Source organism: Lissotriton helveticus, chromosome 11 (genome assembly GCF_964261635.1).
Source record: "Lissotriton helveticus chromosome 11, aLisHel1.1, whole genome shotgun sequence".
NCBI classification, from domain to species: Eukaryota; Metazoa; Chordata; class Amphibia; order Caudata; family Salamandridae; genus Lissotriton; species Lissotriton helveticus.
The window spans coordinates 708254916-708279777 of NC_136072.1; the positions used below are offsets into that span (position 1 = coordinate 708254916).

Sequence of the window (24862 nt, forward strand, 5' to 3'; positions counted from 1 at the left end):
ACAAGAGTCACATTTGTTAAACCTTTTCTTTTCCAATATTCCATCATGTCCAATTCTTTTACTGGGAAAATAATACCACAGCATAATGGTCTTCAAACTGTGTGGAGGACATCACACTGGAAGACACATTGGGGCATATCTACAAGCCCCTATCGCCACCACAACGTCACATTTAGTGAAGTTGGGTTGGCGATAGGTGTTTTGCCTTATTTACAAGGCAGCATTAAGCCACTTAACGTGGCTTAACGCTGCCCTGTAAATAAGACACCCTTTAACGCTGTACTTAGAAAGGGGAGGGCAATGGCTGTTGTGGTGGGCATTCCACCGCAACACCCGTTGATTATGATGCTACCCCTATTTACAAGGGTGGCGTAAATAGGAGGCAGCTACAGAATTAAGACCAGAGAAAACCTGGTCTTAAACAGGTGAAACGAGGAGAAATGCTTTATTTCTCCTTATTTTTGCAGTTTCTATGTGTGCTGTGTTGTGCATCACACATAGAAACAGCAAAACGCCATTTAAAAATTGTTTATGTGCAGGAAGGGAGACCTTCCTGCACATAAACAATCTCCCCCTCAACGCAGGCACCCTTGCACAATGGTGCATTGGTGCCTGCATTAGTGGTAGGCTGCTAACTTTAGTGCCAGCGCAGGGGGATACGCAGGGCTGCACCATATTGTTGTAAACATGGTGCAGCCATGAGTTTCAGAAGTGACGGAGCGCAGAGTTAAGCCAAGAAGGCTGACGCCACTTTCCGCCACTTCTTTGTAAATATGCCATTCTGTTGTCTGGGTTGGGAGGACTGTGTGTAAGACTCAGGCAAAAACAAAGTCTTAGGATGGGTCGGTCTTTTCTCAAATGCCTTTCCTTATGTCCTTGCCAGAATATTCTTTAAAAGGCACAAGTGAAAATCATTGAAATTTAAATGCTTTATTGAAAGAAAATGAGTAGCAATGGATACAGATATTTCCCATAACCCTCAGAAAATGTCTCGAATGCTCAGTGTTTTAAAAATCATAAGTTTATTAGTAGAAATCAATAACAAAGCCAAATATTAGCCTTAGTCAACAATTTGTGAAATATTACCAATTGAAGCCAAGACTTTAGAAATGTTATGCTTACGCAAAATGGTAATCATTTCATATATTTAAGAGAAAACGGAAAATCTGCACATACTTTTGTTTGAATTTCAATCAAGGATATCAAAGAAGAAGGTTTTGACGTGTTAGAACATTGCAAGCAATATTCCATATTCCTGTTTTTATGCAGCTGTACATTTTCTATACTTTCCCCATGGTCAGCTACGTATGAGCATAATTTGATTTCTTTTTCACCAGAACATACAGATTGGATAGAAATATCAGCAGTACATCATTTTCAGATACATTATTTTAGTCAAAGCTGAACATACTAAGTTTGCAGATTAGTGCTGAAGGAAACAAAGTAAAGCATTTGAGAACGAATTTGAAAATGGATATTCTGAAAATGTTCCTACATTCTAGCGCTTTCCCACTGACAGAAACTGTGATTTCTGCTTTGCAAATGGAAAATCAAAGCTCTGCGAAGCATTTCACTTAATGGGAAATTCAGCCAATTTGCTAGTTTCCTCTCCTCCCGTGCATTGCTGAACATTTGAGCCACTTCCCTGATCTACATAGACAGAAACCTACTTTGCATACAATAGCAGTCATTTCGTTCACACATATTCCTTAGGAGGTAGGACAGCATCCTGATGTCTCAAGAATCAAATGTGTGTATGCAGTGCCTGGCTGTTTCCATCTCTTTAAGATATAATGCACTTTATTCTGCAGCAAAATAAATTGAAGAGTTCAGACACTGGGTGCCTAAAAGTCTTTCAAAACACAAAGTAGTACAGAGGCACACAACCCCAGGCCATCATTCTTCATGTGTTAAGGTTAGAAGCTCAAGTCACACACAGAAGAGCAGACCATGGAAAAGGCAAGCATCAGGTCAAAATATCATTTTCCCTCAGTTACCGATTACTTAAGTCAATTGAGCCCACCTCTCCGTTTTCATGCATCACAATTTTGTTAGGGGTTCCAGTCCCTACCGGTGGCTAGTTTCAGATCTCTGTTGACTGGATTTTCCACTGAGGTCCAATCCTGCTGTAAATGTGACCCTGCTTACCATAAATCACTCTAAATGATGGTACAGGTTATAGTTCTACTTAAAGTAAGATCTTAAACCACATGAATGAAAGGTATAAGGAGACCTGGCTACCTCTGTTTCCCCTTTCCAACTGGTAGTGACCATACCATTCTCGGTTTCCCAAACTAACAAAAAGAAGGATAGCTACCACTTCATTTCACGAGCCACATAAGTGGATGGATTTTAGAATGAAAAATAAATCAGTTCAATTCAATACGGCATAACTTTAACATTGCGGTCAATGGTAAAAAGCACTAGTGACAATCGGTCACTTGCAGATCGAGCGGCATGGAACGTCACTTCAATTTCACATGGCTCGAGTAGCCCGGGTGCAGAGTTGTCCACAGTATCCTTGGTGCTGAAGCAGGAGCTGCGGGGAGCTGGTTTTACATCTTACACTTTGCTGGTGAAGAAACAGGTGCAGTCGAAAACGGGCCACTGCTGTGGTTGGTTGAAGGTGCTGAGGAGTTCCCTCTTTGCCAGACTGGCCATCAACAAGCCTTGGTAGCGGTAAGGTCAGCAAATAGTTAATTCAATGTCTGGAGGTCCGGGGGAAAATGGTAGCCACATGAAACTTGCTTGAGGTCAGGACTATATTTCCCACCATTCACTGGACCATCTACTTTTGGGCGATCCCTCAGAGGGCACAATAGCCAGCCATTCTTTGGTCCCAGTATGTGTTTTTTTCTTGCAGAGGGCAGGGGACTAGTGCCACTAGCAAAGGGATCCCTCTGTCTGAGGGAGCTGGTCTTTGGTCCGGAACGAGTCGCAGTCATGCAGTTTCAGGTTGATTGCCATACATGCAGAGTATCATACCTTTGTTTTGTGCAGATCCTGTTGATGCAGACTCTGATCTCTTCTGTGTCTTCTGTCGCAAGTTGAATCAGAACTGAGGTTCTGGGACCATGGGTGCCCCATAAATCCTAGATTTAGGGGTGTGGGTGCAAGCGGCCAATGGGCTACTAGCCCCAGCAGCTAATCCGCCCCTAAATTGACCGCATCCGGCATTGTGTGTCACCTTTTCTACCAGAGCCCTCTATTCTGCCTCCTTTAAAAGTGACACCTTCCTTAGCAGTACAGACCAGGTAGCCCACCCTAGGAGAATAGCTAGCTTTTTGGGGGTGTACACCTCCTGACTATATCATTTTCCTGCCTGCCTGAGTGCAAATGTGCCTGGGGGTTGGAAAAATGCTCATTCCTCCTCTGGGATGCAGCCTGGTTGCATATCAGAGGTGATGTAAGCTTTGAATCTCACCGTCATGATATGCCATTTGACTAGCCATCCTGTTAGGGAGGGAGGTGTCACCTCCTTCCCGTCAAGGCCATTGTTTCTGACTCCTGGGAGAGTTCAGACGTTCTGGTGGGGGGGGGTCAGATTCTTGTCTTGGTGGCAACAGCTGCAGACTGGCACAGCCAGACTGCAGGAAAGGCTGCCGCAACCAGGTGGGCAACTTCTAAGGTAACGGCCTGGGTGCATGCCACATCGACTCTGACACAAAAATCATGTCAGAGTAATGAGGCAAGTTGTTTGATACCAAACATGACATATTTCTGTGGTACCACATGACATATTTCTGTGGTACCACAACGGAGCTGGCAATCCCAGTGGTGCCCGGACGCCAGCCCATGTTATCCTATGGACTTCTGATGAATTACAAGGGTAATTGAGGGTGGCACAAACTGTGCCCTGTGTACCCCTGTTGCCATTTACTATGGACTTATAAGGGGGTTAAAGTACTTGCCAATTGGCATTACCAATTCACATGTATCAATTTTAGGGAGAGAGCACTGGCACTGGGGCCTGGTAAGCAGGCTTCAGTTCACTGTCAAAAACCAGCAACTACTATTCCAAATTGGGGCATAACGTGGGAGGACACCTGAAAAAAATCAGCTTTCTTACAATTATTTTTATGGGCTGTAAACATAACAAGAACGCAACTAGCTTCTATTCCTGCTCCCTCCAGGCGAGCAAGAGAAGATGAGACACATCCAGTCATTGATTTATACAACCTAACCCCATATCTCTACCTCAGGTCTGGGACGCAATATGAACAAATGATTTGATCTAAAAGATGCATATTAATCCCTTAACTGCTGGGTGTGCGAGTCATCCTGAGCCAAACATTTTCCCCAATATGCACAGAAGACTTGTAGAAACATAGGAGTGGCACCCATTTTGGAATTTATTTTGTCTGTCCGTAATGCATAGAAAACGTTGTTAATACATAACAGGTGCACAGTATTCATGAAGTATATATGTCTATCACGGTTTTCCAACCGTTTCAGTAATAAGAGCTTCTTATGCTGAAGGAAAATCATCCTGAACTACTAATAAAATTTGTGTCACAGACATAAGAAAAGGTTATATTAGTGGCCACTCTATGCAAGATTACCATCCATGATCACCTCACAGCAGAATTACAAGCAGTAAAAAAGTTTTTTTTCAATTTTGAATGCCTAATACATAACAGCCACAGCTGCAATGCCCCTGGCACCAAGGTAATAATAGCAAGGTAATATTATTAGTCATAAATCCCCCAATGCTGCATGCTTTATCATTCACATATCAGCTTGAATTAATATAATATGGAAATTATGAGTTTTGAAAATACACACATTTTCTTCTTGACTAATCACTTTTCAATTTTGGTATACATATATTACTTCAACCAAGCAAATAACGTCCATTTTAGTAGGCATCCTGAAAACAGGAGAGCAGTCAAAGGTTTAACATATCACAATCTAAGAGAATGACTGCCTGAAGCCGAGGATTGGCCAGGGGAGCACCACTGTCAATATAAAAAACTCGTCATTCTTACCATAACGTTTTCTATATCATCACATTCAGGCTCCAGAAGCAGTTTTTCTCCAGGTACAGAAAGTCAATTTCCATCTCCAGCTGAAACAGCGTTTCATTAGTGCTTCAAGTGAGGAAATTGCTTTTTTCATTCCTAGAGGCTGGCTTTAATCGTTTGGACTTTGTTAAAAGAGGAGTTCTCTGTAAACCTCCCAGTGGAACAGACTACTACTGAAGTAAGTGTTATCATGCACGGCATGTACCATGATGCATTGGGGGAAAATTGAGTGCTGGGTTGTGAGGCAGTGTGCTCTCACCCTCATACTGTTTGAAAAGGTTCCCTTGAGCTACTGAGCTGACAAGCTTGTATTGCTACACCTGCGCCCAGTTTGTGGTACACAGTCCTGAGAAAACTTCAGCAGCATTTCCAGCACCCCCAAACCGACTTGTTGCTCTCTCCCGATGAAGGAATGAATCCAGAAACATGTGTATAGTTACACAGTGCAGGTTGCACCAACAAGGGTGACAATTAAAGACTACTACTGAAGTGTTATCATGCAATACATTTACCATGATGCATTGGAGAAAATTGAGGGATGGGATGTGAGGCAGTGTGCTCCCACCCCCCTTCTGGTTTGGTATACCTGTCAGTGTATGGTATGGTAATACTATGGAATGACCTGTAATTTTGGAGTATGGAATTGTATTGCCTATAATAGTATGTTGGGATATAGTATAGTATAGTATGGGATATTCTAGTATGGTATGGCCTGTAATAGTATGATATGGTTTGTTATGGTATGGCCTGTCATTGTATAATATGGCATGGTATAGTATTGTATGGTATGACCTATCATGTTATGGTATGGTCTATCATTGCTATGGTGTGGTCTGTCATTGTATAGGATGGTATGGTATAACATGTAACAGTATGGTGTGGTATGGCATGTCATCGTATAGTATGGTATGGCATGTCATTGTATAGTATGGTCTGTCATTGGGTATTAGGGTATTGTATGGCCTCTAACTGTATGATATAGTATGGTATGACCTGTCATTGTGTAGTATAGTCTGGTATATTATAGCATATCATTGTATAGTATGGTGTCATTTCTCAGTGTATGGTATAGTATGGCTTGTCATATAGCAGGTATAGTCTGCCATTGTACAGCATGACATGGCATGGTATGGGCTGTCATTGTATAATATGGTATGGTATGCCATTATATAGTGTGGCGTGGTAAGGCCTGTTACTGTATAGTATGGTCTGGCCTGTCATTGTACAGTATGAAGTGGTACTGACAGTGTTTGCACATTATGGGATGGTGTGTAATTGCCTATCACTGTATAGTATGATGTGGCCTGTTATTGTATACTATGGTATGGTAAAAGCCATGTTAACTTTATATTTCTAAAACTTAATTTATGGCCTTTGAAACCACAGGTAGCAAAGGCACTTCCAAGGGCATCAAAGGTAAATTACGTCCCTTCCCCTCTGCTACGTAACCTTTCCAGAGCCATTAGGCATCATGCAATACTTAATTCCCAACATGTTATGCTAATATTAGACTACAAAGCAAGCAAACGAGTCATCAGATGGCAACATATAAACTGCCACTATTATGAGCTATAACTGCGAATCCAAACGGATCACAAAATTCATGTGCAGACGAAGAGCTGCATTTACTTTTGCAAGAATGGCGGTATCAAATTCCCTCTGACAGGCTGCATTAATCACTTCAGGCTGCTTTCTGCAGCTTTTAGCTGCAGCGCCCTCTGTCTTCCCCTCCTTCTCTTCCTATTAAGCACACATTCACCCAAGTAAAAGTTCTCATCTGATTCTTAGAGATGGAGAAGTGGTGAAGGGGTCATGAGAACTCAGCCATGGACGAAAACATATATAAAGTGTTTTAAGTGTTCGATTAAATAGATGCCAGAAACACCTAGCGCCAACAAGCAGCCAAATACTTTCACAGAGAATATTTATTGCAGCAGAAGCCCACAATGGTCTTCAAACCTCAAACTTTGGCTAAAATCACTTGTTTGCTTCACATTTAAGTGAGAATATGTTAAAAAACCTGCAAGGATCCACATAATTTATACTACTCAGTGTCCCCACACGTTTCCTGATAAAACAGTATCCCAATGTGTAGCTGGGCCTGGCGCCTGTGACAATGTGGAGACATCATGTTTTTCTCATGAAAAAATACTCTTTATTGCGATGTGGGTGAATGCTAAATTTGAATTGAAATTGGCCTCCACCCAGGGAAATGTACTAACTCAGACATTTATGAAAACTGAGGGCAGACCAGCATGTTAAGACATGTGGATCCCACTAATTTTTCTTAGCTACAATGCCCTAAAAAGTTGGTAAAAATAATTACTTTTCCTCACCTTCCTGTTGCAAAATGTCCTGTAAGCTGTAGGAATTCACAAAATTCCTACCACCCACCCAAACTTCTCCCAATAAAACTTGTACCCTACATGTGTTGCTGGGTCTAGCACCTGCAAGAGAAAAGGTCACAATACACAACATGGAGCCATACATTTTTTGCCATCAAAAATAGGGCTGGGTGGTGCTCAAGTAGTTTCACTCCCCGGAATTCCGCGTAGTTACATAAAAACTCTGTGAGATTCCATGAAGTTCCATGAGGAGGCAGAATTTGACATGTTGCAATGCTTGCAATGATTTTTAGTACCTGGTGCTCGCTTGCCACTGTTAAATCAGTGTGAACAACACCACGCAGTAGGCCAGGGCATGCAACTTCTTTCTGACACTCGAGTAGATTTCCTACTCAAGCACCAGTTTTCTCAATAGGCACGGTTTGACCTGCCACAACTGGCCACGTTGAGAAAATCTTGTTAGGAGCCATTCTAGCACCCACAAATCACGCTAGGGGATGCAAATTCTCACTCATGCTCACCAACTTAATGTTGGTGAGCCATGTGCAAGAAAAAAACTCTGCGATACGGCGTTTGGCTGAATTTTTCCAGAGCATTGCGATACTAGCGTAGCCGTGGAGTGGGCAAAACCCCATGGACTCTGATGGCAGAGCAGAATTTTCCGCCCACCCCTAATCAAGATCCAGCAAAATATGCGGATGCCAGTAGCTGTGGTATTTAGTCCAGGGCTCAACTGCCACCGAGGAAAACTGCTAAACAAAGATATTTCTGAGAGTTAGTTAGACACATGGGGGAGTCAGAGGGAGCATGACCTGTCTGGATGCCACTAAGTTTACTTAACTAGAACGCATTGAAACATTGGCAAAAATTAGGCATTTTCCTTTTGTTTTTGTGGGAATCCCCTAAATTCTTAGAACCTAGTGTTGTCACACTTGTGTGCAGACTGCTTTCAATTTGATTGATGTAACTTCAGCATATTGTGCACGCTGTGCCATATCACACACAAAAAAATAATGTCACAGCAGGAGGAAAGCCTCAACTTAACATTGCAAATTTGTTTCGTTTTTTAAAGAAAATGCTTCTCCTGCTTGAACTATTTTTAAGTGGTTTAACAGTTCTAGACTTCATTATTGTGTTACATTTTTTTACATATGAACCCTAATTTCAATTTTATGTGTCATTCACATTGATAGGAAGGTCACAGCAGAGCATATGTAGCAATATGGACTTTTCCAGTAATATTTACTCAGTGTGTGCCCACATATCAACAATATCCCATATACGTAGGGATCACGGAGATCTAGTATAGATCACAAACTCAGCAGAAAGACCAGGCTGTTCAACAAATTCAGAGGACTAACAAAGGATTTAGAGAACGAAGTAAGCTGTTTCAGGCAAAAGAACATAGACCTAAACATTATAACACATATGGATACCCACATGCATTGCACGTATGAGTTTTCCAAAGGATACTGCAGTTGCTCGAGAGCACGTTGGTCAATGGTGCCCATGCTGTTATACACAAAGGCACTGCTCAGTAGTATTGCCAGAGAAAATATCCAGTTATCGTTATTAGAATCTCCCTGGAAAAGATACAAAATACACGTTGTGTATACACAATAAAATAACACTTTGATTTTTTTTATCTGCCAGAACACAAGTGACTTTAGGAATTATTTTGAGTTGTTGTTGTAGAGGTATACAACCGTTACAACGCAACTTTTACAACGGACTACTTTTACAACACAACTTTTAGAACGCAGGATCCATTACAACGAAATACCATTACAACGCATTTTTTTACAACGCATATACCTTTACAACGCATGCCATTACAACGTAAGTATTGGTAAGTATATAATTATAGTAAAATATAATAGTATTATAGTAAAAATGTTATAGGTTTGGGTTTTTGGGTAAAGGGGTATTTTTAGGGTTCAGGGTTAGGTTTGGGTTTTTGGGTAAAGGGGTATTTTTAGGGTTCAGGGCTAGGTTTGGGTTTTTGGGTAAAGGGGTATTTTTAGGGTTCAGGGTTAGGTTTGGGTTTTTGGGTAAAGGGGTATTTTTAGGGTTCAGGGCTAGGTTTGGGTTTTTGGGTAAAGGGGTATTTTTAGGGTTCAGGGCTAGGTTTGGGTTTTTGGGTAAAGGGGTATTTTTAGGGTTCAGGGCTAGGTTTGGGTTTTTGGGTAAAGGGCTATTTTTAGGGTTCAGGGCTAGGTTTGGGTTTTTGGGTAAAAGGGTATTTTTAGGATTCAGGGCTAGGTTTGGGTTTTTGGGTAAAGGGGTATTTTTAGGGTTCAGGGCTAGGTTTGGGTTTTGGGGTACAGGGGTACAGGGTAAAAATAAATTAAAATTAAAATTAAATTAAAATAAATTATATTAATTTTAATTAAAGGGTACAGGGTAAAAATAAATTAAAATTAAAATTAAATTAAAATAAAATATATTAATTTTAATTAATTACATTTTTAAAAATATATTATATACTTACCAATACTTACGTTGTAATGGGATGCGTTGGCAAGGTATATGCGATGTAAAAAAATGCGTTGTAATGGTACTTCGTTGTAATGGATCCTGCGTTGTAAAAATTGCGTGGTAAAGGTAGGCGTTGTAAAAGTATGCGTGGTAACGTCATACATCCTGTTGTAGAGACTTTGCAGAATATTGAATATAGAGATTAGTATGTGGAACTGTATTTCCAGTAATTTTAATTTGCAATACTGCATTTTAATGCTAGTGCTATAGAACAAATAAAGCTGTTCACTGACATTCAACAGATAACCATAAATTATTTCAAAGGTAAAAACAGTGGTAAGTTGTCTAAAGACATATCCATCTCTAACAACTCACCTTCTCAACATCGCCAAGGCCCTCAGTGTCCAGCAGCACTAGAGTATTGTTAGGTTTTTGAGGGTGTGGGACGCACCACATCCAAATCCCCTTAGTGTGAGACTGAATGGTAGATCCCAAGGAAAAGCCTGTGGAAAAAAAATACATTTACATTTAAAGTGGCAATGCTACTATTCCCATTTCATATGTACTTCTTGTAATTATATCTGCCCAAAACCAACTGGAGGCATATACGTCTAATTCATGCAAATTCATGAACAACATAACTATTCACTAAAATGAACACAATCTTAGGGCCACATTTATAGTTTGGCAAAGGTTTACTCCATCACAAACGTGATGGATATCCTATTTGTCTTATTAATGTGACAGACATCTGTCGTATTAAAGGGAGGTGGGGTGTTGGTTAAGTTTGTGACAAGTAACTCATCTGCCAAACTCCAAATCAGGCCGAAAGTGACAGAGCTGCCAATTAAATTATACTGCTTAATTTTTCCACCAAACGGAGAGTGTTGGACCTGGCCCTTTTGGCAGGTTCACCCCGAAACTTTTTGCTTTTGCATAGCCTGTTTCTGTAACCTGGTGTTGGTGATTTTAGGTCTCTGCGCACTTTTTCACTGTGGTCCAGTGTAAAGTGCGTGTGCTCTCTGTGTGTGTGGTGAGTAACCTGCCCTCCCATAGGAATGCATGGGGAATATGTGTGACCATGGTAGTTCCTGATGTGTGGGGAGTGCAGGGTCGAGTTTGGTATGTGCGAACTCGTGAGATTGAATGCTGCGCAATGATGTATGCAGCATGATTGTGTCTAGTGTGGAAGTGCCACTTCTAGAAGTTGGCATGTTAGTGTGATTTGTGTCTGGCGTGTGATTGGCTGGAGCTGGCTGGTGAGCCTGGCTCCAGGAGTCAGGATGGGTCTGCCCCGGTGGTGAATGGAGAGATTAGCAAGTTGATGTGAGGGAGGGGTACACCTGGGACCTGAATAGGGCTAGGTTTTCCCTTCACAATGCTGGCTCCACCTCCTATGGTACGTCTGATGTCCCTAGCCTGGCCACTGAAAGGGAGTTCCCCATAACCAGTTGTAGCTGGTTTTCACATTGCCTACACCCTGCTAGACAAAGGGATTTTGGTCTATAAAAAGAGGCTGTGACCTCTTGTAAAATGTTCTTGTTTTCCAACTTGAAACTACCAGGGGCGTGCTGCTGCTGGGGCCCAGGGGAAGGCTTGACTCCCTGGGCCCTGCCCAGCCCCTGGATGCTGAAAGATTTCTACAATCAAGAGGAACCTCTGCCAGAAGAAGAACAGCTGAAGAAACTGAGGAAGACTGCCCTTGCTGTGTGCTCTGGGGCTGACCTGTTTTGCTGCTCAACTGAAGGAGAGAAGAAGGGGACTTTGCTGTGTGCTGTGACCCCTGCCTGCTTGACCTCAAGACTTTGCTGTGTGCTGTGTCTACAAGAATCTCCATGGGCCTGAGAAGAGCTGGCCTCCTGTCCTGGAACCCAGGGTCAAAAGGTTCCCCAGAAACTACAAGACGCTGTGAAGATCGTGCTGTGTTTGCTACTTGATGCAGGATTTGTAACTGCTGGCCGTGCAAGAGGATAGGTGTGCTCATCGGCACATTATTGCAGAAGAGCGGAGGTTCGTTGTGCCTCACTGCGTGATTTATCCCTTAAAAGGATCTGCCCGCCCCTTTCACCCTAAAAACCACTGTGCCGCTTATCACCGCCGCTGCCCGGGGAATGAAGCAGCCTGCGAATCTCGCCGTCCCTTGCCGGGGCCGCGGAGAGAGAAACTGAAGGAGCTGAGCCCTGATTGTCTCAGAGAGACGAGCCCCCTCAGCACGCCGTGCTGGGATTGGTTCCCAGGCCGCCGCATCATCCCCTGGCTCGCGCTGGGATTGGAAGCATCGCCGAGGGCTCGTCGAGGAGCTTCGCCCTGATAGGCTGACTCCAGGAGAAGCTGGCCGAGTGAGGGCCGCCGCGGCCCGGGGCTCCCGTGAGCGAGGGAGAGCCCCGGGGCCGCCAGAAGGAGATGCCGGCGTCAGCAGTTCTGCGGGGCTCCCATGTAGAAGGGAGAGCCCCGCAGGAGGAGTGCAGCCACGGCCACAAAGCTCTCCGGAGTGAGAGAGCCCCGCCCGCGGCCAAGAGAAGGCAGGAGGCTGCTCCCCTCGCGAGGTGCCATTGGTGAAGAGCCCTGAGAGGCTCTTTTGGGGCATAGTTGCTTCGAGTCCCCAGGAGTGGGACTCCAACGTAGGGGGCCACATTTCCTCAGGCCCACGAGGCTCAACGGGCATATTTGTTGAAGAGCCCAGAGAGGCTCAGCGGGCATTTCTTTCGATCACGAGTCCCCAGAAGGGGGACTCCAACGTTTTGGGGGCATGTTGGTTCAGAGCCTATTGGCTTCAGAGGGGCATGGTTGATGCGAGGAGCCCAAGTGCTCCAAGGGTCATGTATGTCTTCCAGAGCCCAGATGGCTCCACTGCCCCTCAGCTGTTTTAGAGCCTGTGTGGCTCCAACCCCTGCGGCACAGTTTTGGTCCAGGGCTAGTGAGAGCCCATGCCGCAGTTTTTTGATTCCCAGCTGCCCAGCAAGTAGTGGGCAGCTGCACCGTTTAGGCGCCAATGGGGAGTGAGTCCCTGAGAGGGACAGAGATGGCACAGAGGTGCCAGGCCTTCTACAGCTGCGCAGCACTTAGTGCCAGCTGCAACGTTTAGGCCCTGTTCCTGTCCTCAGCTGCCCAGCAATTAGTGGGCAGCTGCAACGTTTAGGTTTGCGCCGGTGGCGCACCCCTGACTGGCGCTGCGTGGCAGCGTGCCCTGACATTCTGGACACAGGGCATTTGAGCCCCTTCTTGGGATGGCCGGATGGCCAGTTGGACAGGGGGCTGGTATGGGGGTAGGGCACAAGGCCCTAATGTGATTTTTGCGCAATGTGATGTTACTATGAGTATGAGGTTATTTTACCTATGTAGGTTTAAGTTAGTGAGAGTTTACTTCACTGTGAGTTACGCCCCTAAATGTGATTTATTCTTAGGAGGCAGAGTCTAATGTGTTTAGACTAGTGAGAGATTGCCTACTGTAGTTATACTGGTTAGGCCTAAATGTGATTGCTGCGTAATGTGCTCCCTGCAAACAATCAGAAGGCCCAAAGTCGCCCCCTGGTACTCTCTCGCCCTTAGGGCCCTGAAACAATCGTGCCGGAAAGCGGAGAGAGCGTGGAGGAAAGACCGCTCTCAATCTAAAAAATTGGAATACAGGGCAGTTATAATGAACTACAAGAGGGAGATAAAACTTGCTCAAGCCAAATTTTATGAAAATAAAATTAATATGGCAGCAAACTCACCTAGAGAAATTTTTAAGATTGCTAAATCTCTGATATCTCTTCCGGCGGAGAGACCTATATCAGAGGGGGCGCAGGCCCACTGTGAGGATCTTGCCACTTTTTTCTCACAGAAGATTCAGGCCATCTATTCCCAATTAGCAGCAAATGATGGGGGCACTAATCCACTGCCCACCTCAGACTCAGACCTGTCTCCATCCTGCTCCCTGGCTACCTTCCCTCTCCTGGACCCTAATACATTAGATTCTCTTGCTCAGAAGGTCACCTCAGGATCTCCAAATGACCCTGCTCCTCCCCAGACCTTACTAAAAGCAATGGACACCATCCGCCCCTGTTTGCTGGAGGCTCTTAACACCTCCATTACCTCCAACTCTGTACCAGTCGCCTGGAAGTGTGCAATGGTAAGGGCCCTGTTAAAAAAACCGAATTTGGATCCTAACAACCTATCCAATTTTCGCCCTATCTCGCTGCTTCCATGGATGAGCAAATTGCTGGAGAGGCATATCAACAAAGCATTAGGGGAATATTTGGAGTCCAATAAACTGCTTCAGGTCTCCCAAACAGGGTTTCGCCCACAACATGGCACTGAGACCGCTCTTTTAGCGGTTACAGAGGCAGCGAGAGCCATAATGGACCAGGGTGGTAAAACAGCTATCATACTCTTGGACCTCAGTGCCGCGTTCGACACTGTGAACCATGCCACACTATTACATCGCTTGAGTGGCCTGGGAGTGTCGGGCGCGGCCCTGTTATGGCTGACCTCCTTTCTGGAGGAACGATTTTTCCAGGTATTTGAAGGCGAGGCGACATCATCAAAGCATCTTCTCAGCTGTGGGGTTCCTCAGGGCTCCTCCCTGAGCCCCACGCTGTTTAATGTTTATATGCAGCCGCTGGAGAAGATCGTTCTCCCCTTTGGTGTGCGTATTGTCACCTACGCAGACGACACTCAACTCGTGGTCTCTTTGGACCACGAGGGGGGTTCGTCGAACACTTTGGGTCCATGCCTGGAGGCTGTAGCGGGGTGGATGCAACTTTCCCACCTCAAGCTTAATGGGGAGAAGACCGAGATCATGGTGCTTGGTAATTCCTCCCCTACCTCCTTCCTGGATGACTGGCCTCTGTGTCTCGGTACTCCCCCTCCTCCTAAAGAGCAGATAAAGAGTCTGGGAGTCTGGTTGGACAGAGCGCTAGACTTCTCGTCCCAAGCTACTATCACTGCCTCGGTATGCGTGGGGCTAATGAAAATGCTCCGGAAAGTGCTCCCCCTGCTCCCATTCCAGGCGAGGAGGGTCATGGTCCAGGCCCTGATTCTCTCCCGCCTGGACTACGGAAATGTTTTATATCTTGGGGCCCCGGCAACAGTGACAAAAAAACTGCAGGTCACTCAAAACTGCGCCGCCCGCCTACTGTTTAATATTCCTCGCTGGCAGTCGGCGAGAACTGCCCTAAAGGAGCTTCACTGGCTTCCAGTGGCCTCAAGAACATTATTCAAGGCCATGTGCATCCTGCACAAATCCCTTCATCAAACTGGCCCGGCAGTACTGTACCCTCTAATACCGCCGTATGTGCCACTTAGATCCCTACGTTCAGCCTCACTGCACCTGGCAACTAAAGTAAAAATCAAGAGAGCCAGATGGGGCGGCCGCTCTTTCACCTATTCAGCGGCTAAGGCATGGAACTCCCTGCCCCTGTCCCTCAGGAAAAACAGCAACCTGATGTCATTTAGGAGGGATTTGAAAACCCATCTGTTCTCAAAAGCGCACTAATCCCTCCCTGCAGTCGCACACAGAATTCAGTCTCTAGCGCTGCGAGGCCTTCGGGTGGTTATGCGCTATACAAATGGAATTTTCAATTCAATTCAATTCAATGTGCTTTGCCTTTATGCTTGTGTTATACTTCTAAAGGTGCTCATGCTTAGAAGTTTGCTATGCCTAGTATGTTATACTAGAGAGGTTATGTGTCCATGTGTGATCTATGCCTATGGTTATTAGTATTGCGTAGTGAGTACCTACCTGTTGCCAGTGGTTACTGGTTGTGATCTATAATTGTGATTTGGTGTGACAGTTATTCTAAGTGCTAGTTCTACTAAGTGCTGATTCTGACAGTGGCCCACGTAGCCCTGTCCTGGTGTAAACAATCCCTTGTGAATATTGCCCGTGCCAGTTGGCACAATGTACATTGTGTGATTACTATCTGATGTGTTTTGACAATACAAAAGTTATTTTTATATAACCTTGTGTGGAGTTCCTTTTGTGGTGTGCCTAGGATGTTGTTGCTGTTGTGTGCGTGCGCAAATGCTTTACACATTGCCTCTGGGATAAGCCTGTCTGCTCGTGCCAAGCTACCAAGGGGGTGAGCAGGGGTTATCTTGGCGTGTGATTCCCTTGCCCTGACTAGAATGGTGGTTTCTGCCTGGCTTTGGCGTAAGCCTTAGCCAACCAGAAATCCCAGTTCTAACAGAGAGGATCTTTCATCATAAGCCACAGAACTACAAAAATGGATTCAAAAGAAAAAGCATGAGATAAATCAAATGTAAATTTCACCTTAAGAGCGACAATGCTCATCTTCACTAGCTGAGAATGATGTATAACTCCCCAGATGCTAGCTCAGTAGAATTCACATTCTTCATAAAGTATACCCTAAACCAGTGTTTCCCAAACTGGGGTCCGCGGACCCCCAGGGGTCCATGACACATTCCCAGGGGGTCCGTAGGCAGCAGTTTTAAAAGCACAACAAAGTTTCTTGTATAATTAGCAGAGTTCGAGCAACAATAAAAGTGTCAAGATAATGCCAGTGATTAATGTACCTGCTGGAGAGAGAGGAGGGTTTTGTTCAGTGGCAACTTTGACTTAACTAATGTAGCACAGAGGGTTAATGTGCCTACTGCAAAGAACGTGCAACATGCATTTTAAAGAGCAGCTTTTATGTGCATAGGTGCTTGGTTACTGCCTTTGTCACAGAGATTCTTTTGTTACTGTGCACTTATAAGTGACAATCGTAATCTAGCAGAGGGACCTATAAGCTGTCATCAAAGAGCTGCTTGCAAACAGCATGGTATCAGTTTGTAACTTATGTTTTTTCCCAGTCATTCATTTTCCTGATGCTGCTAAAAAGATTTATTTGGGAAGAAATAAATGTTTCATGTTAAAGTCAATGCTAGCCACTGTGTTATGTTCTGAATCCTGAGTTTGTGCTTTTCCAGACCAAGCACACGTTAAAAATGCCTACCAGTATGAATTACATGTGAACACTACACCTTGTAGTCTCCTTTACCTTATGTAACATTTTCTATACACTGATTTACATGTATGATTCATTGTCTCTATATGTGTGTGATGTAAAGTGCTCTGACATGCTACAATAGTATGAGAGATGCTATAAAACAATGGAAATACATGTGACAGAGGGAGTATTCCTTCAATATAAAATACTAAGGGCCAGATGTGCGACCCGTTTGTATATGCGCAAACGGGTTCGCAAACCCGTTTGCGCATGCAAAAAGCTATTGGGCCATGTACATAGTCTATATGGCGAGTCACAATTTTTTTGCGACTTGCTAAATAGGTTTTGCAACTTGCTATTTGGAAGGGGCATTCCCTTCCAAATAGCGAGTCTCAAAACCATGTACAAATGTTTTGTGACTGCAATTGCGGCCGCAAAACACTCCCAATTATCACCTACTTCAAGTAGATAGTAATGCATTCGCAAATGGGAAGGGGTCCCAGGGGACCCCTTCCTCTTTGCAAATGCATGCAAAAATTATTTTTTAAGGGCAGGTTGTGGTCCCAGGGACCACTGCCTGCCCTTAAAAAATTAAACTAAAACATTTCATTTTTTTTTTTTCTTTTTAAATGCATGGAAAACGGGCTACATTTTTTTGACTGCTTTATTTAAACGCAGTCCCAGACATGGTGGTCTGCTGAGCCCAGCAGGCCACCATCCTTGGGAGGTCTGGCATTCCCAATAGGCTTGCAAATTGCAAGAGGCTCATTAATATTAATGAGCCTCGCAATTTGCGACCCATTGGGAATCCCAAACAGTGTTAAACACACTGTTGCACATTTCATTTAGCGACTCGCAATTTGCCACTCGCAATGGGCCGCCAATTGCGAGGCACTAAATAAAATTGTCGTACATCTGGCCCCAAAATCCTTAGTACTTTGAGTATTTGATTGGTTTGCACACGTGTATTTTTAATTACCGTTTTAATATTTGAAATTTAACTCATACAGATTGCTTGGGGGGTCCCTGGCTTCCAGTGGTGATTCAATGGGGGTCCTCAGGAGTCAAAAGTTTGGGAACCACTGCCCTAAACGTTTACTAGATAGGAACCTATTGTTTCTTCATTAACTGGATGTAAATAAAACGTCCTGAAACTCTACATTTAGTGATTGGCAATATATGTTGTGCTTTTTCTTTACTCTTGTAGGCTATGACCAGGAAATATATTTTTGTACACTGCTTTCCAAGACGACACTACAATCATTTACTGGCACAATGGTCTCTCCTTTTCGTTGAGCCCTTCATTTCTCGCTAACACCTAAGTACATTCTTTAAACACGAGTTGATTCAAGAAAATCTCCACATTTTTTAAGTGGTCAGTCCACCACTGGTGAATCTTCTAACAGAATATACTCTGTCACACCACACTGTCCCTGTGGTGGAGGAAATTCCCTGGACGACTCACAACCAGTGGATGGGCTACAATTTCCACTTTTCCCACAATTTAGTGGATTTTATTTTCTTTACAACTGTAAATCAGTGCCATAAGATTGATTGTCATCATGTAATAGACAAAGATGTTCTCATGACATATAATCTTCTCACGCACATTCAAACGTCTCTTGATACTTCCAATACTTTTGAAGTGACCCAGATATGTCCGCACACTTACAGTACTTTGCCAGACAGAATACATTCTGACCCTTTAGACTTATCATTTAACCTCTGGGCATACATCACTCTAATGAATTCCTAACTACGAATCAGTTTATTACCAGGCAGTACGTTTGTGAGGCCCATTCAGCTGCATCCCTACCCTAACATAGAGCTGATAATATACATACAATACAAATGTATATTTAGCTTTACAACTGACATGTAGGAGGCACTGCAAAATATATAGCTGACATTAGAGATTCAAATATATCAAACATATCAGGATCCCAATAAAAATGTCATGAGATAGCCCCAATGCGTAATTTTCTAAAAGTACTAATCAGTTTTTTTAGTTTCATTAAAGGAATCTCTGATACTTGTTCTGAAAAATGTACTCCTTAGTCTAAGAGTATCTTAGTTTTAGAGATAATTTTATGTCCGCAGTTAATTCTTCCAGACTTTTTGCATCAATTTGTCTTTACTGACTCATAGTTACTTATTTCTTGGAAAAGATCTTATTCATTGGTTAATGTGCTTGATTTTTAAAGGCTATGGAAAGTTGCAGATGCTACAGGCACAGGAAAGCTAATGCAACACCCAAGGTCCCAAGCTGGTCCTTCCACCAAGGAGACTCCTGCCTAGAGGTACCACCCTGGCGAAACAGGGCTACGATTAATGCTCATACCGGCTTGCCCCTTTAACACATTTAACAACTAGTACGAATAAGCACACACAAAGAATGCCACAAATCATAGGATCATAAAATAATCATTTAATTGTGCCAGGGAGTAATTCTGATTATAAATGTCAAAACCACCAAGAATCTCATTGAATGGCAGCTGTCAGACAATAAAAGTCCAAGGCTCAAGGTGCTGCTAAACAACTACCATGTACATTTAAGCTTCTTCAGCAAAAGATCACCAGCCTTGACATGACTTTTTTTCAAGCAAAGCAGTAGAAAAAATCTCTCTCAGTCAGAAGAACTCAAATTTCAGGGTTAGCTTAGCAAAATGTGCTTTTCATGCTGCAAGACCGATTTTACTGGAACTCTTCCCCTTTTGTAGGGATCAGGCAGTCAGTCCTCTGCATTTTACAAGCACACAGTGCCCTACTCATGATCTGTGGGAACCAAAATAAACATGCTGTACTTTATCCTCAATAAAGTAGTCTTTTTTAGGTGCTTCAATCTACAAAAGTTATACAAGCTTACGATGGTCCACCTCCATCGTATCACATCCCATGGATGCACATCCGCTCTTTATACTACAGTTATGCAGCTCGCAGTTAAGCAGGGCCCCACCGATCACTCTATCATATAACAGGATGTCCAAGATGCAAATTCCATAGGCTGAAACAAAAATTGCTCGTATTGCATATTTATTTAGTAGGAGTTATATAAGGCTCATTCCACTGGGAGAACATTTCAAACAATTAACAGGTGTCATATCACATACTCGCCATCAGGGCCACATCATCCACTGATCTGTGTCCTCAAACTCAGGTCCAGTGCTCTTTTGTATCAACATGACCTGTTCCTTAAGCTCATGACAAAAAAGGGTCAGCAAACACCTGTGCCAATGGGCCAGCCTAGTCTCCCACAGATGAGGATAAATTATTTTCTGAAGCTGTATAGGGCACTGTTTGTGTAATAGCCAGATCAAAGTTTAAGGCTGACCTGTGTCATCCGTTGTTACATTAGAGGATGCCACAGGTCCATAGACCTTTGCTAATGTGTAAATAAAGAATAATTTTCTATGTAACTATGACCTGCGTTGTTCTGTATCAGAGAAGACTACTTTGGATATTAAACTGCATTTGAATATAATATGCTCTCCTTCACACAAAAGGTTTACGTAGTACTCCCCTAGAGAAAATAAAAAGTTCTCTTGCGAACTCTCATATTAGAGAGATGCCCTACTTCTAGAAAGTAACCCAGGCTGCTCCATGCATAAAAGGCTGTCTGGCTGAAAGAAACATAAAAAAGAACACTTTTTCATCATTTGAGACCCTGTCCCCTTCAGTGTGGAGGGGTTACTCTCAGTGTTTCTGTAGCGGGCCCCTTTTTTCAGAGCACCCCTTGGTAACTATATGTTTAATAAACGTACCAAGGAATCAACCTTTCAAATAGAACTACTCTTAATATGCCAAATGTGTATGTTTGTAAAAGGTCAATTATAATCCTGACACACTGTAAAAGATAGAGTAACTGCAACGTTTACTGGTCACTTCAACCAACCAGACCTCCCATTCTTCGAGGTCCAGATGGAGCAAACCATTCAAGTGCACTAAGCAGGGGGGACGTAAGAATGGAAATGGTGACATTAAAATAGGGAACACAAAGGGAAAATGTAATAATAAAATATATGAAGTTGACACCTGTTTTCCGAATTTCAGAGATACCATTGCCTGCTACCAAGAAAATATATTAGGAGTAAATAAGGCCTAAAGAAAACACGTTCTGTTTTTTCAGCTTTTACAGTCTAGTGTATTACTAGCAAACTGGCAGTACTAATACAAGTTTTAATCAAGGAGGCCACAGATATACCCGGTGAAAGATCTGTGTACACAATTCCCCACCGGTTATACCTTTGCAGACTGTAAAATAGGTAGCGTCTGTCATTTAAAACTAAACATAGTAGGTTTCTTAGCAAAAGAACTAAGAGACTGTAATCCTGCTGGGCGTCAAAAATGGAATACAGTGTAGCCAGGTCTTCTAGGACGACAGAGCACTGTGGCCCAGGTAAGGTGCCTGTTTTTGTGATAACTCTTGTCAAAGAGTTGTGGAGTCCTTGTTCTTGAGTTTGCGCTCTCGGGTACAATTGTGATAATTCTGTTTGAAGGTGAGAAGTACTGGGGCCACAGTTCTGAAGTTTAAAATAGTATGTTTCTTGTTGCACATATATTTGAGGATGATGTTGCATTGAAGCTAGATATGGGTCGACCATGACTATGAGGCTCCTCAATTTCTTCGTTCAAGGAATATAGTGGTCAAGGATGATTGCGTCAGGATGGACCTGTATTTGAGAAGTTCTCGGAAGAAGAATTAAAATTAACTCTGTGCCATCTTCCGGATGAGAGCTACTATTTACAAAAGGGATGTATGACGTTACAACGCATACTTTTACCACGCATACCTTTACAACGCGGTATTTACAACGAATACCGTTACAACGCATAGCGCTTTGGGGTGCTGGATAGTGGTAAGTATAATTTTCTATTCCAACTCCAGTCCCTGTGGACACTAGGGAAGGTGTTGGATAGAAAATTAAACGTATTCCCTATCCTAGAGCGCCCCCCAGCGCAATGCGTTGTAAAGGTATGCGTGGTAATGCCTGCGTTGTAATGGTAGTGCGTTGTAAAAATTTCGTTGTAAACGTTACATACCTTACAAAAGCCTTAATGTTTCCGATTTGAGACAGTTTTCCTCTGAGGCTTATGAGTGGCTCCCACTAATGTAACTTGCTCTTTTATATAGAGTTTCATTCTAACGTTTTCAAGCACTCAAAATAATACTTGTCACTATTACCCAGTTCTACTGGAACTCCTTGTCAGAATTTGAACCAATAACAAACAGATCAATTCACTTATCGGTGTTAAGTGTTGAACTCACTGAGTCATCATACTGGTCTCATCTGAGGGGTATGAGAGAATAGACATTATGGTTAAGTCTGAAGCCTTTATTAGGAGTGTCCTCTTGATCGCAATGGGGCCAAAAACAACAGCTCTGGGCACTATCGTAATTATGAGATCCGCAGGAGCGCCACATCCAGAGATTTAGGGCCAGATGTATGACTGTTTTTTGCGGTCCCAAACAGGAAATCGGCCTGTTAGCGAATGCAAACTAGGTCTACCCAATGTAAAAAAAACCTGTTCTGCGAGTCGGTTACCCAAAATAGGGTTTGCAACTCGCTACTAAGAAGGGGCATTGCCAGGGGCGTCCCTTCCTTATAGTGAGTCGCACTTCATTGTACGATAGTTTTGTAACCGCAATTGCAGTCGCAAAATACTCTCAGTTTACCACTTACTTCAAGTAGGCGGTAAGGCACCTGTAAACGGGAAGGGGTACCCCAGGGGACTCTTTCCCCTTATTTATTATTATTTATTATTTATTATTGAAATTTGTTCAGCGGCGGCTACCCCCGACGGGGGTGTCCCGACGCTATAGACAGCAGAACAGCAAATACCACAAGTGGGCTAGAGGTTGGAAAACAACCATGTCTTCAAGCTGCGCCGGAACAGAGATTCAGATTTGATAAGCCGGAGACTTAGTGGTAGACTGTTCCAGAACTTGGCCGTGACCACCGCAAAAGCTCTACCCCCTTTTCTAGAGCATTGGAAAGGGGGGGGGGAGCAGCTGGCGGAGGTGGTTGAATCTAAGTGTTTGAGATGAGTACACCAGCTTCAGCCTCCGTCTAAGATACCCTGGTCCCCTGCCATTCAGCGCCCTGAAGGACAAGACCAGGGCTTTGAACTGGATGCAGGAGTATACCGGGAGCCAGTGGAGTTTCTTCAGATGCGGGGTTATTGAATGGTGGTAGGGGATGTTACAAATCAGCCTAGCAGCCGCATTCTGTACAATCTGCAACCGGTGGATAAGGTAGGCTGGAGCTCCCACGTATAGGCTGTTGGAATAGTCCAGGTGGGAGGTGATGAGGGCATGAATGATCGTCCTCCGAGAATCCTTGGGGAGATAAGGGAAGATTTTTTTAATCATGAGTAATTTGCCAAAGCATGCGGAGGTGACGTTATTGATTTGGGCCTTATACGACAGTTCGTTGTCAATTAGAAAGCCCAGATTCTGGGGGGATTTAACAGGGGATGGAGGGGGTGTTAAGCTCGGACGACCACCACACAGATGGTAGCAGTGGGGCCTTTTGGTTGAAAAACAGCACCTCGGTTTTATCAGTATTTAGCTTGAGGGTGTTACGGGTGATCCACAATACAATGTTAGAGAGGCAGCGTTTAAAGTTGGATAGGCCGTTGTTAGAGTGATCTCTAAATGAAAATACTAGCTGAGTATCATCAGCGTAGGAGACCACTCTGACCCCGCAGGCTTCTATTACCTTGGCTAGTGGTGATAGGTAAACAGTAAAAAAAAAGGGGGCTAAGTGCTGACCCCTGAGGAACTCTATAGCTCAGGGGGTTTTTGTCATTAGAGACAAAGGGCCGGCACCAGACCTGCTGCGTTCTTCCCGTTAAGAACGATCTTATCCAGGCCAGGGGAGTACCTCGTATCCCTAGGTTATGGAGTCTGTCAAGTAAGATGGTGTGTGAGACGGTATCGAAAGCCACAGACAGATCGAGGAGCACCAGCATGGCTACCTCGCCTCTGTCCACGCACTCGCAAATAGTCTCGGTTACTTCCAACAAAGCAGTCTCCGTACTATACCCGAATCTAAATCCGGATTGCGAGTCGTGGAGGAGTTCTCTGGATTCCAAGTAGTCAGCCAGTTGTTCTTGCACAACTTTTTCCAGTACCTTGGCTGGTTTAGTGAGAAGTGATATAGGCTGGTAGTTGCTGAATACTGCTGGGTCGGCTTCGGCCTTTTTTAAGATGGGGATCAACATGGCCTGCTTCCATATTGTGGGAAACTGGCCTGAGGATAAGGAAGAGTTCCATATTGAGATTAGAGGGGCAGTGATAACCGGAGCAAGGGTGCTAAGAACCTGGGAGGGGACTGTGTCTAATGGCGATCCAGATTTACACCGCCGTATTTTCAGCAGGGCAGTTTCCAGTGAGATTGCTTTAACCACATCAATGCTACAGCACTTCATCCTCTGTGCTGCAGATCCTTATTTCCCATTGTTCATGACGAGCTCAGCTTGTCATGAACAAGCAGTGTACTGCATGACGAGCTGAGCTCGTCATGAGCATGGAAGGGGTTAAAGGCACCGAGCATCTTATCGTGGGGGATTATTGTATCTTGGGCAGGACTCCCAGCCCGACTCACATCGGACTGTTTAAAGGAGGAGAAGATGTTGATGATTTTATTATGAAAAAAATCAGAGAGGCCATCGCAAAACTCTTGGCTAGATTTAATCGTGCTGGCAAGAGCCATCGGTTTAGTGAATTCCTTCACAATTTGAAACAATGTTTTAGCAGAGTTATCCGCAGCATTAATTTTATTAACCAAGAATTCTTTCATTATAGCGCGCTTGACTTTATGAAATGTTATTATCGCAGCTCTGTAGATGGCTTTAGCGAGAGGGTCATAGGTGAGTCGCCAGCAGCGCTCAAGCTTCTTGCAACCACTTCTTTCTTCGCGTAATGCCTGCGAAACCATGGAGCTGGAGGTTTACCTCGAGCCGATGAGAGGGGTTGCATAGGGGCAATAGCATCTATTGCCGAGGAGAGTTGGACATTAAAATTAGCAACATCGGCGTTCAGATCCCCAGAGGGCTGCCAATTCGAATTAGCCAGTATGGG

At 43.9% G+C, this 24862-nt stretch overlaps 1 protein-coding gene across 1 annotated transcript in view; it reads right to left on the reverse strand.

Moving 5' to 3' along the window:
* LOC144791798 (guanylate-binding protein 1-like) overlaps nt 1-24862 on the reverse strand; it is a 246677-nt gene that overhangs the window by 167550 nt on the left and 54265 nt on the right. Inside the window, exons 3-4 of the mRNA XM_078666568.1 lie at nt 10223-10350; nt 8843-8952 (exon numbers count right to left, since the gene is read on the reverse strand). Of these exons, the coding sequence (XP_078522694.1) occupies nt 8843-8952; nt 10223-10350 (238 nt within the window). The remainder of the gene's footprint in view (nt 1-8842; nt 8953-10222; nt 10351-24862) is intronic.